Below are 16,831 nucleotides of genomic sequence, written 5' to 3' on the forward strand. Positions count from 1 at the left end.
CTAACCCCTTCCCGCTCCAATAACCCCTTTGCCATGCCCTTCCATTTACAATACCAGACACCAAAAGATTCGTGCGTGCGCCCGCTCTAATACGCCAAAAATAATGAAAAGACTATGCTCTCACATCGCTTCCAATCCCGTATGCACAACCCTCTCCAAACCCAAAGAAAGCAATCACAACTACCGCCCCTCCATCTCCGCCCCTACCCCGACCAAACTCTCCCCCCTCCCCCGTCCACTTCCATTCGTCGTCGGCACCCCGGCATACCCTTCCCGCCAACTCCTCTTCCGCCCCGGCACCCACGCCAAAACCCCCTCAACAAACCTCCTCACCGGCCCATCGTCCCTCAAAGTCGGCATGGGCAAAACGTCCTTCTCACTCCTCAACCGGCGGAATCCCAAGCAGCGACAGCCAAACACCATTGCGGCGAGGAAAGCGGCGAAGCAGGCGGCGAGGAAGAGGAGGGCGAGGAGGAGGGTGTGGTCGTTCAGGTCGGCGCGGAGGTGGGAGTGGGCGTGTCCTTCTGAGGAGGAGTGTTCGTGGCCTGACATCTCTTCCTCGGAGGAGGAGGAGGAATGGTGGTGGTCTTCAGTGGAATCGGAGTCGGAGGGTGAGGTATCGTCGTGGTGTTGTTCGGGCGGCGGCGCTTCGCCCTTCCAGATCGCGCTCGTGTCCTGCAAATCCACCGGCGGGGAAATGGAGAGTTGCGTTCCCCCCTCATCGACCGCAATCACGCGGACGTACTGCCGCATGCGTTTTCCGCCAGGAACGTCGAACTCGGTTTCAAACCCCTTCTTCGGCGTTTCCTGCACGGTCTCGAAGAGCCCGTCGGCGGCGTCCGAGTCCTGGATCAACCATTTGCGAGTCTTGGTCGTGCCGAGCCAGGACATGTAGAGCGTTTCGTCCTCGTAGGCGATGGCGGGGGTGGTGAGGGGGATACCGGTCCAGTTGGATTTCAAGTCGCGGTAGCTCTGCACGTCTCCCGACCCCATGCGCTTGCGGGGTTCGAAGTAGGCGTCGCAGACCATCTCGCCCTCCCAGGTGAATTGGGTAAAAGCGCCGTTGAAGCCGTAGCCGATGAGAATCTGCTCGTTGGGCAGGACTTGCATGGACCCTTGCGAGGTGCTGAGGATGTTGTCCGGGTGGACGTACGACGCGACGAGCTCGGCCGTCATCTTGCCCAGGTCGACCTTGATCATGTGGCCCTTGGAGTGGTCTTCGATCTTGTGGAACCAGTCGCCGCGGTTGTCGAACATGGTGATGTATTCGTGGCCTTTGTACCAGTGCGCGTCGTGCTGGCCGAGGAAGAGCGTGGCCTCGCCGTCGGACAGGTCTTTGAAGCTGTTGCGCTTGCCTCCGAGCGTCCACAGGATTTCCTTGGTCTCGCCGCTGATGTAGATGACGCATCTTCCGTACCGCGTCGAGACGAGGTAGTTGCCGTCGGCATCTTTCTCCACCATGTTGATGTGGAAGAAGTCCCAGGGGTCGTTTCGCGTGGCCTTGTTCGGGTTTACGTAGGAATCTAGGAATGGGAAGTGCTCCGAAGCTCGCCATTCGAATACCACGTCCCCCGTCTCAATGTCAATCTCTTGGAACAGCGACTCCCAGATGTAGGAATCCGCAGGCCGGCCGACCTCCGTCAGGTCGTGCTGCACAACTTTGTAGCCGGTGAAGATGGCGTGGTTGTCTTCGGTGATGGTGAACGCGTGGAGGTCGGCTCGGATGTCGTTGCCGCCGGTGATGATTTTGATCTCTTCGTAGTGCTTGTTAAGCTGTACTCATCAATCAGCCCTGCGTCTGCATTTCACGTGTTGTTCAACCCACCATGTAGTATTGACCCTCACCGTGCCCTCCTATCGAATCGTCTCCAGCCCAGAACACCAGCACCTGCTCGCCCTTGTACTTTTGCACCTGAAAGTTGTACACTTCTCCGTAATGATGATCAGGCCCCCAGACCATCGCGCCACTGCAGCGCATCCATTGTCAGCACACCATCTCACCCAGCAGATAGAGGGAATTGACACACTCATGATCCATGATATAAAACGTCGCATCCGGCATATTCCCTCTGGGCGACATGAAGAAATAACTCCCATCATCACACCCGCTGAAAGGGGTCATCATATTGAACATGGGCGGCTCCAGATCGCTCGTCCTGTATTTCTGCTGCACGAAGCGCCCCCGCTCGCCTTCGTTGTACTGGTCATCGTGGAGGTAGGGCGGGCGGTCGGCGCGACATATCCGGAGCGTCGCCCAGAGGGAGAGGAAGAGGGTGGTGAGGAGTGATGAGCGCTGCTGAAACATCCTACGCTGGCGTCGGGACCATGAAGCGAATGAATGTGTGTTTTGGCAGCGAAGAATGGCGACAGCGCAGGGAGATCTCGCAAGGAATGGCGGTGGGTGGCGGTGGTGGTGGTGGTGTGGGTGTGGGCGTGCGAATGGAGAGAGGTGCAGGTGTCAGCGCCGAAAGTGAAAGTCGAGTCCCTAGATTTAGTTCCACTCTCCTCCCCCCGCCCCAAATCAGAAGGGGATGAGCTAACGTTTGATGATCGGAACGAATGATCAATCTCGGATGCCGGCGACAGGAGAAGCACACTCGAAACAATGTTACTTGTATTGAGAAGAAGGATTGCTATTGCTTGTGTCTGCTCACATCAAAGGAGACTGCAAGGTACAACTACCTAGCAACAGTTGCACGACATCAACACTTTGAGTTCGCCTGGTCTATTTCCGGCCCGTTGTTACAGCCCTCTCAGCCAGACACCATTCGCTTCCGATTCCTCTTGTCTTCCAACCAAGCAACACATGTCGTGGGGAAGACAAGAAGACCCTTCTAAGACAATGCTTTACTCAGCACAACGGACACAGTCATGGCCTTCACGGTGCAGGCTCAGGAGTTGTGTGTCTACATGCTGCGCGGCGGACATGATGGTCAACAAGGCTCAGCGAGACGCAGCAGCTGACGCGTTACCAGATGCTGGATGCCTTACCGCAGATCTAGCATTCGCCTTCCACAGCATCTCGACCGTCATTCTGGCGCGACTGCCGAACTCCTTGCAAACGTCACGTAGCAATACCATGGAAATTGTAGGACTGCAGAGGTCCTCGAAACGTGGAGGGCTAGACCACCAGTTTGATGCCACCTACATCTCCCGCGGAAGGACGACGAAGGATGCGTCTCCTGCCTACGTGTATTCGACGGCGCGTCTGTGAATCGTTCAAGAAGTACGGGTACCTGCCATGTCGTCCCACGCCATCGAGATATGGCTGCGCGTCCTACGTTGTATCCGCAGGGACGTTGTTCTTGACGAGCACAAGGCTTTTGACACTGTAACCGTGGCAAACTCCTGCATTGTGCTCGGCGGGTCGGTGGCTGCCGAGTGTCATACGCGAGACAGGTGTACATCTCACGGAGTAGACTTTGAGGAATTGCTGGAGAATCGCGCCATGTAAGGGAAATAATATCGGAAGGATGGGTGGAAGGGCAGCATCACAAGCAAAGGGACGACATGCCTCGGCTGTGTGTTGTACCTGGTCCAGGGTGCCGCTGGTGATGAGATAATGCAGACGACAGTGGTCGGAGGCTCAACTTAGATATGTGCTTGTCTTCTATACCAGCTAGTTACTACATCCCCATCATACTCTGTCCTTTTACCGCGCATATTCCTTGTGCTGTATTCTTATCCACTCGCTCGTGAAGTGCGCCGATCATCGGAGCTTCACTTTGGCGGTCAGTGCTTCAGATTCAACAGCAGCTGTTTCAACGATGTCACCTTCAAACACAAACCTCACCCCACCCTCACAACAACCCGAGAAGAAACAATCCATCGACCGACTACAACAGCTAAACGCACAGATGGGCTCGATCGATTCACACGCGGACGTCTCTGCGTTCGGCGACAAGAATGTCGTCCCACAAGCGCCAGAGGACCCAATGTTCGGGTTGATGGCAGCATACCGTAGGGACGAGGACCCAAACAAGGTGGACTTGGGCATTGGAGCGTACAGAGACAACAGCGGCAAGCCGTGGATCCTGCCCGTGGTGAAGCAGGTGAGCAGTACCCCATCCCATCCAACATACCCTTGAGCTGACTTGCATTCCCAGGCCGACGAACTCCTCCGCCGCGACCCCAACCTCAACCACGAATACCTCCCCATCTCCGGCCTGGCCGACTTCACCGCCGCCTCGCAAAAGCTGGTCTTCGGCGAGAAATCCCCCGTCGTCACCGAAAAGCGCGCCGTCTCCTACCAAACCATCTCCGGCACAGGCGCCCTGCACCTCGGCGGCCTGTTCCTCTCCAAATTCTACAACCCGCCCAATGCAGAAGCCAAAACCATCTACCTCAGCAACCCCACCTGGGCCAACCACAACCAAGTCTTCGGCAACGTCTCCATCCCCACCAAAACCTACCCGTACTTCTCCCGCGAGACCTGCTCCCTCGACTTCGACGGCATGATGTCCACCCTCAAATCCGCCCCGTCCGGCGCCATCATTCTCCTCCACGCCTGCGCCCACAACCCCACCGGCGTCGACCCCACGCAGGACCAATGGAAGCAAATCGCCGCCGTCATGAAAGAGCGCCACCTCTTCCCCTTCTTCGACACCGCGTACCAAGGATTCGCCTCCGGCTCGCTGTCTAGAGACGGCTGGGCCATCAACTACTTCGTCGAGCAGGGCTTCGAGCTCCTCGTCGCCCAATCCTACGCCAAGAACTTCGGCCTCTACGGCGAGCGCGCGGGGTGCTTCCACTTCGTCACTGCGCCCTCCCAGAACGCCCAAGACACCGTCTCCCGCGTCGGCTCCCAGCTCGCCATCCTGCAACGCAGCGAAATCTCCAACCCGCCTGCCTACGGCGCTCGTATCGCGTCGATGGTGCTCAACGACCCCAAGCTCTTCGCGCAATGGGAGGAGGACCTGCGCACGATGAGCGGCCGCATCATCGAGATGCGCAAGGCGTTGCGGGGCAAACTTGAAGAGCTCGGGACGCCTGGCACGTGGAACCACATCACGGACCAGATTGGGATGTTCTCGTTCACGGGGCTGGACGAGCAGCAGGTGGGGGTGTTGCGGGAGAAGTGGCATGTGTATATGACGAAGAATGGGCGGATCAGTATGGCCGGGTTGAACACGGGGAATGTGGGGTATTTTGCTAAGGGGGTGGATGCTGTGGTTAGGGAGACGAAGTAGGAGGGTGGGAGGGAACGAGGATGAGGTACGAAGGGGGATGAGATGTTGATGTTACGAGGCACGGTCTTTGCTCATGATAGGATGAGAGGACGATGATGGTTATGAAGAAGCGTGGTTGCATGTTGATAGCATGAGGTAGGTAGGTAAGGTTTGAGGCAGGCATGCAGATACCCGAAAAGCATTCTCCCTCAACAGAATAATCCTTACAAACGCTTGCAGTCAGCACCGTCCTTTGATGATCAAGGTGCACGTGATGATAGCGCGCAAGATGACATCTGAATGACCTCTTTCGAGAAAATCAGCAGAAGACTTGGTCTTCGATTTCACAACTACCTCTCACACAATCACGCACTCTCCCCACTCTCCACATCCTTAATCTTCCCCCTGTCCTTCCTCCCCTTCTCGCTCCACGGAAAATGCACCACCGGAATGACAAAAAACGTATTACTCCCATCCGCCAACCCGGCCAGCATGTTATACCACGCAATAAAGCCCGCCGCGATCCCGAACCCGCCGCCGACCCTCGTCAAAGTCACGTTCGGCGCGCCGGCCGGATCGTTCTGGGCGTCGAGATATGCGGTGCCGAGGCAGAGGAAGCTGATCCAGACGCTGCCGAAGAGGGTGCAGAAGGCGACGGTGGATTTGAGCGTGAGGAGCCAGAGGAGGAAGGTGAAGATCATCCAGGCGAAGATGTAGCTATCCATCTCCTTTGTTAGCACTCCCAGTGCTGCATACCGTATTAGTAGTAGTGGGGAAGTAGCAGACTCACAGCCCGAACGCAGCGTAGAAATTCCCATTCGCTTCCGGCCCGTAACTGTCTTCAATCCCGAACCCCCCCGGCGTCAAAATAATCCCAATACTGATCCAAAACCCGCCGTAACTGCTCAACGCCGTCCCGCCAAACGTGTTGCCCAAAGCAATATCCCACATCCCCGCCAACAGCTGAATGAACCCGCCATAAGCGAACGCGGGCCCGACGACCATGATCGGGTTCGTGACGCCCATGGTGCCGAGGTTGATGAGGGATAGGAGGAAGGTCGTCAACGCGAAGCCGGACAGGCCTAAGGGGACGGGGTTCCCGAAGTTGAAGGGTGGGGGTTTGTAGAGACCGGGTTGGAGGCCGCCGCCGAAGGCTGGGAGGCGGAGGGAGGCGGCGCCTTGGGAGTCGATGGAGTGGATGTGGGCGAGAGGGTTGCCGCCGTAGTCGTGGTGGCGGTGGGTGAGGTGCTGGGGTGGGGGTTGGGAGGGGGAGGAGTCGTTTGTGGTGGCATAGTCGAGGCGGTCGACTGCTGCGGAGTGGGATCGAGCGGCCATGGTTGGGTGAGTTGGGAGTATGAGATGAGAGGGAAGGAAAAGGTGGGAAAGGACTGTTGTTGCGCCTTCGTATCTTACAGACTTCTAATTTCTCGATGTGATGAAGGAAAGGAAAGACACTCGCAAAAGAAAATCGAAAACAGGGTGAGGTCCACGGCGTGGTAGAGACTTGACGCAAACAGACCCACCGCCAGTGCAACCCCATCTCATCCCGCCTACCTCCGCCGACCTTGTGGAGATGCCGGACGCCAAAAATGAATCGGCGAAACGTGATGCTCACGCGGAGCCACGAGCGAGGACATGGTTCCGATGTTGGTATGATGATCGGCCGATATGTATGACGTCCGGATGAGATGAGATGGGGACGACTGCGGTCGGCAGTGGATGTTCCGCGGCAGTGTTGTATTCCGAACGAAGCAGAGAGAGCGAACGTGAAGTCTGTCAGTGATGGTGTTCAGAGGAATCAATATGTATGCTGAGGACACTTCGAAGGCCAGCCTGGAGCCATATGTGTACAAGCATTGATCGCTGGCGTAGAGCCGCGTTGACGACCTCGGAAGTTGCTTGATTCTGAGATTCATCTGGCCTTACCGCATTAGGCAGGTGCTTTCTCAGCTCGGCAGGTGCTTTCTCGGTCGGACGACTTTCTTGCGAGTGAGAAGAACGCACAGGGTGGTAAGACGCGGCTTTCGAAGTGAACTTGTGAATGATGATGCATATTGGTCCAACCCGTCGCAGGCTCTAGGCTGGAAGTTGGTTGCGTTGGCAAGGCTGGACAGCTAGAGCAGTCCATCTTGGTTTAAGTTCCGGGAGAAGCCTACAACCACGACGACGACACTGCATTGGTCCGCTATGAGGCCTTTGTGCATGGCTGATAGCTCCCGTCTGCTTGACTCCTCTATCCCATCCGACCGAGCTCGCGGCGGGCCACTCGATAGACAAAAGGGTACAGTAAGTCCGGCATCTGGACCTGACAATGGCTCTCCCGCTTATCTGGCGTCTCTCAATTTCCAGGTAGGGAGTCTGAATCTGCGGATACCCTGCATCGTCTTTGAAGCTTGACCAGACTCGACGGTGCTTGACAGCCTCAGCTACGCCTCATACGCTTTTCATGCAGTCCATTGGTACGATAACGGTGCTGGCGATTTGCCCACAGCCAGATCTGGTGTCGACATTCATGCAAATGCGGGAGCCGCTTGACACGTCCAATTGAAGCGCTGCTGCCCTACGATCCTCAGGATGTTCGACCGATCTCTGGATGTTTCTTTCCTGTCCTTAATGGTCTAGAGCCATTGGCAAGCCATGCACGCTCGCTTGATGCCGCTGTCAAGTGCATACGAGGCTGCAAGAATGGCTATGGATTTGATTATAACCCAGGCAGGCCCGCGGCGGGGTGATTACATCTCCTGCGCTTGTTCATGTGCTGCTAGGTCTCTAAGATGCGTTGTACTCTTGCTCTCGGCTTGCTTCTTGGGGGCGTACTTGCGCTCCCAGCTGCCAACACGATCGTCCATGAGAAACGACACAGGCCCTTGGCTCACGAACGGGTCCGTCTCGACCGCGATGCCGTTATCCCAATGCGCATTGCACTGCGCCAAAACAACCTGGAGTACGGACACGACCATTTGATGGATGTATCCCATCCGTCCTCAAGCAACTACGGCAAGCATTGGTCGGCAGGAGAGGCTCATGACTACTTCGCACCCAGCGATGAGACTGTTGGAGCAGTCAAAGACTGGCTGCTAAGCTATGGGATTCACGAGAACGACATTTTCCATTACGAAAACAAGGGCTGGCTTGCCGTCGACCTTCCCGCAAGCCATGCTGAGAGCATGCTCAACACAGAGTATTTCGAGTATGCCACGTCCGGTTCTCATCGCATTGGCTGTGATCACTACTCTCTTCCAGCACACCTCTCCGACCACGTGGACTTCATCAAGCCCGGAGTAAAGCTTTCGGCACCATTGAAGAAGCGACAGGTCAAGCGGGATGGCTGGCCAGGAGGTGGTTATTGGGGTCATGGTGGTTACGGTGGTCACGGTGGTCCCGGCTGGCCAGGCCCACCTCATTTTCCCGCGCACCATTGGCCGCATTGGAAACCACCACACCATGCGCATGGTCTTCCGGAGAATCTTCAGGCCTGCAGCGTCAACATCACCCCTGTCTGCATCAAAGCTCTCTACAACATCCCTAACGCTCGCCTGAGTCAGCCGATCAACGTGATGGGCCTCTTCGAGGAGTATGATGCATTCTCGCAGCAAGACCTCAATCTATTTTTCAAGAACTATGCCCCAAACGTGCCACAGGGCACGTCGCCTCAAGTCAATTCTGTGGACGGTGGCACCGCTCCCGTGGCAGCAGGGAGCGTACGCAATTCTGGCGAGTCCGACATCGATCTTGATCTGGCTTATGCACTGATCTATCCACAGACTGTAAGTCATCCACGCTTGCAGCAAACAGAGCATACTGACAAGTGTAGGTAACCGTGTATGAGGTGGACGATATTCCCAATGCTTCCGGAGAGATCAAAACAGCTGGGTTCCTCAACACATTCTTCGACGCTGTAGACGGAAGCTATTGCACCTTCAAAGGGGGCGACTCTCCAATTGATCCCGTGTATCCGGATAAGCATAAAGGCGGCTATAAGGGCCAGACACAATGTGGCACTTACGAGCTCACCCGAGTGCTGAGCATCTCCTATGGAGAAGCTGAGAGCGAAGTGCCCAAACGCTACATGGAGCGTCAGTGCCTGGAGATTATGAAGCTGGGCCTTCAGGGCCACTCCCTCTTCTTAGCGTCAGGTGACTACGGTGTCGCAGGGTATCCGGGGGAGGAACACGACAAGTTCGGCTGCCTGTCCGGTCACGGCCAGAATGGAACCATCTACAACCCTGACTCTGTGAGCAGCTGCCCCTACATGACGTCGGTTGGGGCCACTCAGCTTGAACCGGACCAGACCATCTATGACCGGGAGAGTGCCATGCAAATCAACTTTACGGCCCTGTACGTCGAACGTGGCTACAACGTCACAAGCGGACCACTGGACTTCTTCGCCACGGGCGGCGGCTTCTCGAATTACTTCACTCCGCCGCCGTACCAACAATCCGCCGTTGCCGACTATCTCGCCAGCCACAACAGCCTACCGTATTACATCGCCAACGCAGCCGCATCCAACATCGGCGAGAACGGTGGAGTATACAACCGCGGCGGACGCGGCTACCCCGATGTATCGGCCAACGGCGCGTTTCTCCTCGCCTATAACAATCTCACCGTGAGCCATTTCTTCGGCACGAGTCTGTCGGCGCCCATCTTCGCGTCGGTCATTACGCTCATCAACGAAGAGCGGACTGCTATTGGCAAAGGTGAGTGGGCATCGAGCATTGTCCTGTATCATTCGGCAAGCACAATAGAACGGCCACGGCTAACATCGTCCGTCCACACGATAGGTCCTGTAGGCTTCGTCAACCCTACTCTATACGAGCATCCCTACGTCCTCAACGACATCGTCAATGGCTCGAACCCCAACTGCGGGTCCTCCGGGTTCCAGGCAGCCCCTGGGTGGGATCCTGTCACAGGTAGGTAGCGGGCTAAATCGCTCCTGGGAGCCCATGCTGATTTGGGGGTGTCATTCACCAGGTCTTGGCACGCCGAATTACCCGAAGATGTTGGAGCTATTCATGAGTTTGCCATGAGTTTTCGGCGTGTACGATCATGTTCAGAAAGGATACCGGAGAGGGGGCCACATATGGTTTGGACTAGATACTACACGACACATCCAAAGTCATTCCATTCTCCGGTCTTGATGCGGTGTTTGAGGATGCATGTTCTTTAGTCTGAGCCTGGTCTTCCGCATCTCGCTTCCTGTTGGAAGTCGGCCTAGTACTAGCGTTGGACTGGGTGCCAGAAGTCACTTCGTGAACGTTGAGTGCCCATCGAGGTCGGTCGGCGATTGATCAGTGGCAGCGCCATCCATGGTGTCGCGAACCAGCAGTGAGCCACTGCCATCGAGCGTGCAGATTTGAGGTGGAACCGTAGGACAGGATGCCGGCTAGGGAAAGTATGCTTCATGGAGGAGGCGAGCTCCAGTGCATCCTAAGATTCGTGATGAACGACCATATAGTCACTGTGAGCCTGGTAAACGTCCATTTCGCCGGCGGTGGCGATGGTATATTCAAGAGAGTCAGGATTAGAACATGGATGGAGTGTGGTTGAAAGGTTGAAGACGACACATCGCTTACCTAAGGTATGACATCGAACTCGACAGGGTCTAGGCTGAGCTGTAGGCACTCACTTGAGATGCTTCTAGTAGAGCTTATACATCAATCACCTTATACCACGACCAGAATACATCGATTCCGGGTTGTTCATGTGCGACTGTAATACACTGGCACATTGAGAAGGGTCCACTGCCCGCCAGGACGTCGAGACACCCACCGCCGAGCACACATCCACCACCACCTCCTACCACAAACAGCCACCATGGCCTCCTGGTTCGGCGGCTCTTCCGCCGCCAGCGAACTGGACGCCCAAGTCGAGCGTGCCACCGCCTCCTCCCTCGAAGACATAGCCCTCAACCTCGAAATCAGCGACATCATCCGCAGCAAGACCGTGCCGCCTAAAGAAGCCATGCGCAGCCTGAAACGCCGCATCTCAAACCGCAACCCCAACGTCCAGCTCGCTGCGTTAAACCTCACAGATACTTGCGTCAAGAACGGCGGTAGCCACTTCTTCCAGGAGATCGCAAGCCGGGAGTTCTTAGATGCCATCGTTGGGATATTGAAGAGTGGAACGGCGGCGGGTTACAGCTTTGGAGGCATGGGTGCGGAGCCAGTGAATGCGGAGGTGAGAGGGAAGATCCTAGAGCTCGTACAGACGTGGGCGACAGGTGCCGAAGGCAAGGACTCGTTGACGTATCTCACTGAGACGTACCGGACATTGCAGCACGAAGGGTTTCAGTTCCCACCGAGGCAAGAGGTGGCGAGCAGTATGTTCGACTCATCGGCGCCACCAGAGTGGACGGACTCAGATGTGTGCATGCGGTGTAGGGAGAAGTTCACATTCACGAACCGTAAGCATCATTGTCGCAACTGCGGGAATGTGTTCTGCGGGACTTGTTCGGCGAAGAGTATACCTTTGCCGAGACTGGGCATCATGACGCCAGTCCGAGTGGATGACGGATGTTATGCGCGGTTGACAGAGAGGGGAAGCGGTGGCACTTCCAGCGTGGGTCCGCAGAGTCCACCAGAGAGCAGGAGGACGTTATGGCAAGGATCTCAAGCTGCGCCTGGAAACGAGAGGATGCAGCCGAGAGGCGCGAGGGTGACTGAGGATAGCTTCGATGCAGATCTGAAGAAGGCGTTGGAGATGAGCTTGGAGGACAGCAAAGGGCATTCGGGAGCTGGGTACGTTCCACAGAGCCAGGTACAGCAACAGCCACAACAGCGAACACCCCAACCGAACGAGGCTAGCAAAGCTCCTGCGAAAGAGGAAGAAGAGGAGGATGCGGACCTAAAAGCAGCCATTGCCGCCAGTCTGCAGGATATGGAGACGCAAAAGCAACGACATGCACAGGAACTCAAGGAGCGGACAACTTCTTCCTCGAACGCTGATGCAGCACCCGCGCAGTATAAGCCGAATAATCAGTTCGAGCTTACACCAGTTGAAGCAGAGAACATCAATCTCTTCGCTACATTGGTGGATAGATTGCAGCATCAGCCTCCTGGCACAATACTTAGAGAGCCGCAAATCCAGGAGCTGTACGAGAGCATTGGTACGCTGAGACCAAAGTTGGCGAGGACCTACGGCGAGACGATGAGCAAGCATGACACTTTGTTAGATCTTCACAGCAAGTTGTCGACAGTCGTGAGGTATTACGATCGCATGCTGGAGGATCGCATGGCCAGCGCATACTCGTCAAGCAGATATGGAGCGGCTCCGCAACGAAATAGCATGTACCCCAACATACCGACAGCGCGCGGGCCTCCCGAAGCTGGCGGCATGGAGAGCTACTATACCGGCAACGCACCGCAAATGGACGGATACGGTGCACAGCCGCAGCAGCCGTACTCACAACCACAAGCTGCGTATCCACCATACCAAAAGCAACCGCAGAGCTCGTATGGCGCGCCTCCACCGGAAGCAAGCTATTATCAACAGCCTCAAGCACCTTATCCGCCCCTACAGACCCCACAACAACCCCATCAGACACCCTACCCTCAACAACCGCCTCAGGAATTCCAGCAAAACCAGCAGCAGATGCCACCTATTTCAGACTACCAACAACAACAGCAGCCACCTCAACAAATGCAGATACCCCGTCGTGGCTCTTCGCAGCTGGGCTCGCAATACGCACCTTCACACACCTCTCAATCCTCGAACCCAAACTTACCGCTCTCCTCGCCGCCTGCAGAACGCGATCAAGCCGCAAGCTTCTATTACGGAGATCAGCAACAGCAGGTACCCGCCCAAGCGAGTCCGGAAATGTACCACCAACAACCTCCACCTCAACAGCAACAACAGCAGCCGCCTCCACAGCAATACATGTCTCCGCCACCACAACAGCAAGCCCAAGCCCCGCCTCAGCAGTACCAACAGCCACCTCAACAATACTCGCAACCTCCCCCGCAGCAAGCCCCGGCTCCGCGACAGCCGAGTCAAGCGTACTACCAGCAGCCGTCGCTCGCAGCTGCTACGCAGTCCTGGCCACAGGCTCCAGCGGCGCAGGGCGGGTATGGGCAGGAGGCTTTCCCGTCAGCGCCAGTGCATCCGCCTGCGCAGAAGGAGGAGAGCTTGATCGAGTTTTGAGGGGGTGTAGACGGGGTGCAGATAGATTGTAGGATAGCTTTTGGAAGCGTTTGAGCGGCGTGTTCGGTCGTTGATATGTTGTTCGTCAGTCTTGTTCTTTCCTCCTCTTCTGGCATACCGTTAGCGCGTGAATATCGATGCGGCTTAAAAGCTTGCTTGACGAGCTAATGAACAGGGTCTAAGCTCAAGGTGACCCGGTGGAGGAAGTCAATGCAATCTCTCTTTATCTGTACCAACACCTTCTACTTACGCCAATATCGCTATACAATGTATAACTAGCGCGCCCGTTCACCCATTTTCCTAGAGCACGCCTTGATCTCGAGCAACACCGCCATGAACCAGTCCAAATGGGCCGACTCCCCCAGCGAGTCCGCTGCACCAGCTCCACCTCCGGCCGCCATTGCGACGCCTACGAAGAGCCCCGGAGGTGGAAGAGTGCAGAATCTTATCAGGATGTTCTCGCACGACGGCAGTGGGAGCGGGAGTCCTACTAAGGGCACATCTCCGCAACCACCATCTGCTACATCGCCTCAACCACCTACAGCAACGTCTCCCCAGCCACCCGCTCCTACTTTTACTCAACCGCCCGCTGCCAACTCAGCCTCGGCCGTCTCGCGCTCCCCCTCGTCCCGAGCTCCTCCCACACCTTCGACATTGTCTGCAGCAGCCCCAGCATTCCTTCCCCCACCCGCGACCTCTCCCGCTCCACCCCCGCCTGATGTCTCGACCATGGATCCATTTGCGCAAACGGGAGCAGCGGAGGAAGATCTGTTCGACGATGTGATCTCGCCGGGTGAAGCGGGGGAGATGCGGGTAAGGGACGAGGAGGATCTATTTAGTGAGGGGTTTACGCCTGCTAAGGAGGTTGTTGCGGAGGAGGCACGGCGGCCGCAGGAGCAGATGGGGATGGGGCAGAGGGGCGGGGGTGGGCGACGAAGGGGAAGGGGGCGGGGCGTGGGTGACGAGGGCAGGGGGAGAGGAAGAGGTCGAGGGAGGGGCAGAGGGAGGGGTGGGTTTGCGAGAGGAGATGGAGGTGAAGAGCAGGGCCGTGAGGTGATTGAGCAGCAACGGAGTGGTCAATCGGAGGAGCAGGCATCACAGACTGTCCCTACAGTCGCTACGTCCGAGCCACCAGAAAACGCCCCTACCGGCCCTAAACAGGAGGCGACCGCCGTCTCAGCTGTCCGAGGCGACCGGCGCGCAACCGGCGGTACCAAGAAGCCACGCCTCACCGAGGCCGAGCTCGAAGCAAAAATGGCCGCCATCAGCATCAAGAACGCATCCCTCACCGCCGCTCACGCGAGGGCAGAAGCCGATGCCGCGTCTTTCGCTGAAAGAGAAGCCACTGCCCGGGCCCAGTCGCTGCAGAAAAAGAAAGAAGAGCGGCGAGATCGCCAGCAAATGATGGGCGAGCGTGAGAAGAATCGAGCTAGAAAGCTCAAGGCGCTGGGAGGTAGGGAGTGGGATGCTGAAAAAGGTGAGGACGGACCTGAGGGCTTTGGAGGGAAGGATAGGGGATTCGGACGGGACCAAGAGGGTTGGACGGATGGGAGGGAGTACTTGTATCGAGAGCCCAGAAACGAAGGGAGAGGCAGAGGACGAGGTAGAGGTAGAGGCGGCAGAGGAGACGAGCCAGCGCGTCCGCCGAGGCAGGAGGACTTTCCTGCGTTGCCGCCAGCGAATGCCGATAAGGAGGGCAAAGCCATGAAAGAGATGGCCGCGGCGGCGGATGGGAAGAGTTGGGCTGATCAGGTCGAGGGAGCTGCTGGTGTTTGATGGAGCGGTGGGAATGGAGACTATCGCTTGTAGGACTATTGTTTGGATATCTACCGCTAATACCCAGGCTACGCCATCAGAGTCAGATGCATCTCCTCATCTTTCATTTCTTGGCCTGCTGATTTCACGTGACGACGTCCAAAAATGGCAAAGGGCGAAGTCGAGAGGCTTAGCGCTGATCACCTCGACCTCGATCTTCGACTTGCATTCACCTTCTTCCACCTGATCAAGATCACTCCGATCCTGCAACTTCACCATGCGTGCTAATTCAAGGCTTCACCTGTCGTGGTTGTCGTGCAGATCAAACATTCACCACCGTACCCGCTCGCACCAAGGGCACTCTACCAAACAAGGCTTGTGCTGCTCGTGCTGCTTCACTTTGGGGCCGTTTTCCATTCTGGGCCATTTGAAGGATTGAGCAATTGACTGTGTGACGTCTACAGCTACACAGAAATGTGTATGCTGGACGATACCATGGAAATGCGGTTCGAAGGGGTAGGTGGGTGGTGGGTATAAGTATTTTCTTGTTTCGTTGACGTTTGTTTTGAAAGCATTGAGCAAGATTCACACTTCCTCTGGTTTTTTGTCCCATCCATTCCCGGACATCCGAAACTCCATTGAACTCCAGAGACAGACGACACCCTGCCATTCGAAGAACAAGGCTTGGAGCATCGGTAGCTGGACTGGTACCACCCGCACTCCAGACATCACCCGGCCACCACCTCAACCTCTACGACAATGAACCCCTACCACAACCAACCCCAACAGCCACGACCAGCAGCTTATCCCCCCCTCAACAGCCAACATCCCGCTATGTCCTACCAAGCACCTGCAGCTCCCCAATATGCCTCTCAACCCCAACCACAGCAATACCCGACCTCGCAACCACCGCCCGGAGTCCAGCCAATGTCCTACTCCAAACAAGACCAGGAGAAGCTCGACGCCGCCAACAAGTACCTCGTAGAACCACAGCAGAAGCGCGGCTTCTGGTACCGCTGGTGCTGCACGGAGAAGCCGACGGATAACCGTTGCTGCAACTGCTGTTGTATGTGCTGTAAGGGGTGTGCGTGCGATGGACTGCTGGGTGGAGGTTGAGATGGGAATGGCAGAGAGGGTGGACAGTGCCGGAGCACAGAGACAACAAGTCTGAGCAGTAGTTCTTTGGGGGCCATTTCGGCTATTGATGAATAGCGCGACCTTGGCGACGGTCTATGGCAAATACAGTCAAGTGTATGCTACTGGACCGACATTAGGCGAATGCGCTTGTCGAAGGATCTCGTTTGTAGGATGAAGGTGGTATAATAAGTATGCACACGTTCCCTTGACGGTTCTTTCGAGAGGCACCGAGAATTGATCGTTCATCTTTCCTACACCAGAAACGTCGGTACAGCAACGTCTTAATCATTTAAACCACATCTCCTTTCGAAGGCAGAAGAAGTGCCTACCATTGGAACAACACCAACGCATAAAATTTTGAGACCTCAACTCTGGACTTTGTTATACAAGAAAAACCTCGGCAACCACCCCGAGCTCCACGACAATGGACTCTTACCACAGCCAACCCCCTCCCAACGGCCAATATCCCGCAATGTCCTACCAAGCACCTGCTGCCCCCCAGTACGGCTCCTACCCCCCACAACCACAACCCCACCAATACTCATCCTCGCAACCTCCGCCCGGCGAGCAGCCAATGACCTACACCCAGCAACAAGACCAGGAAAAGCCCATCGCAGCCCACGACCCCGAAA

General features: G+C 56.4%; 6 protein-coding genes across 6 annotated transcripts; 4 read left to right on the top strand and 2 right to left on the bottom strand.

Annotated features, from left to right (window-relative positions):
* Nucleotides 1–180: 180 nt before the first annotated feature.
* On the bottom strand, nt 181–2,305 carry LTR77_010315 (uncharacterized protein; the record flags this gene model as incomplete). The annotated part of the gene is made up of 3 exons (XM_064807537.1): nt 181–1,773; nt 1,826–1,967; nt 2,028–2,305. The coding sequence occupies 3 exons, from the start codon at nt 2,303–2,305 to the stop codon at nt 181–183; spliced, it is 2,013 nt and encodes a 670-aa protein (XP_064654284.1).
* A 1,462-nt stretch (nt 2,306–3,767) lies between these two features.
* On the top strand, nt 3,768–5,189 carry aat2 (Aspartate aminotransferase, cytoplasmic; the record flags this gene model as incomplete). The annotated part of the gene is made up of 2 exons (XM_064807538.1): nt 3,768–4,052; nt 4,107–5,189. The coding sequence occupies 2 exons, from the start codon at nt 3,768–3,770 to the stop codon at nt 5,187–5,189; spliced, it is 1,368 nt and encodes a 455-aa protein (XP_064654285.1).
* Nucleotides 5,190–5,533: 344 nt separating this feature from the next.
* ADY2 (Accumulation of DYads) lies at nt 5,534–6,503 on the bottom strand (the record flags this gene model as incomplete). The annotated part of the gene is made up of 2 exons (XM_064807539.1): nt 5,534–5,885; nt 5,959–6,503. 2 exons carry the CDS (start codon nt 6,501–6,503, stop codon nt 5,534–5,536), a joined length of 897 nt encoding a protein of 298 aa, XP_064654286.1.
* Nucleotides 6,504–8,080: 1,577 nt separating this feature from the next.
* Nucleotides 8,081–10,195, top strand: LTR77_010318 (uncharacterized protein; the record flags this gene model as incomplete). Its single annotated transcript, XM_064807540.1, has 4 exons — nt 8,081–8,935; nt 8,983–9,865; nt 9,950–10,078; nt 10,140–10,195. 4 exons carry the CDS (start codon nt 8,081–8,083, stop codon nt 10,193–10,195), a joined length of 1,923 nt encoding a protein of 640 aa, XP_064654287.1.
* Nucleotides 10,196–10,982: 787 nt separating this feature from the next.
* Nucleotides 10,983–13,307, top strand: VPS27 (Vacuolar protein-sorting-associated protein 27; the record flags this gene model as incomplete). The annotated part of the gene is made up of 1 exon (XM_064807541.1): nt 10,983–13,307. The coding sequence occupies one exon, from the start codon at nt 10,983–10,985 to the stop codon at nt 13,305–13,307; it is 2,325 nt and encodes a 774-aa protein (XP_064654288.1).
* A 333-nt stretch (nt 13,308–13,640) lies between these two features.
* On the top strand, nt 13,641–15,083 carry LTR77_010320 (uncharacterized protein; the record flags this gene model as incomplete). The annotated part of the gene is made up of 1 exon (XM_064807542.1): nt 13,641–15,083. One exon carries the CDS (start codon nt 13,641–13,643, stop codon nt 15,081–15,083), a length of 1,443 nt encoding a protein of 480 aa, XP_064654289.1.
* Between the last annotated feature and the right edge of the window lie 1,748 nt (nt 15,084–16,831).

Source organism: Saxophila tyrrhenica (genome assembly GCF_035928015.1).
Source record: "Saxophila tyrrhenica strain CCFEE 5935 chromosome Unknown scaffold_22, whole genome shotgun sequence".
Classification (NCBI taxonomy): Eukaryota; Fungi; Ascomycota; class Dothideomycetes; order Mycosphaerellales; family Extremaceae; genus Saxophila; species Saxophila tyrrhenica.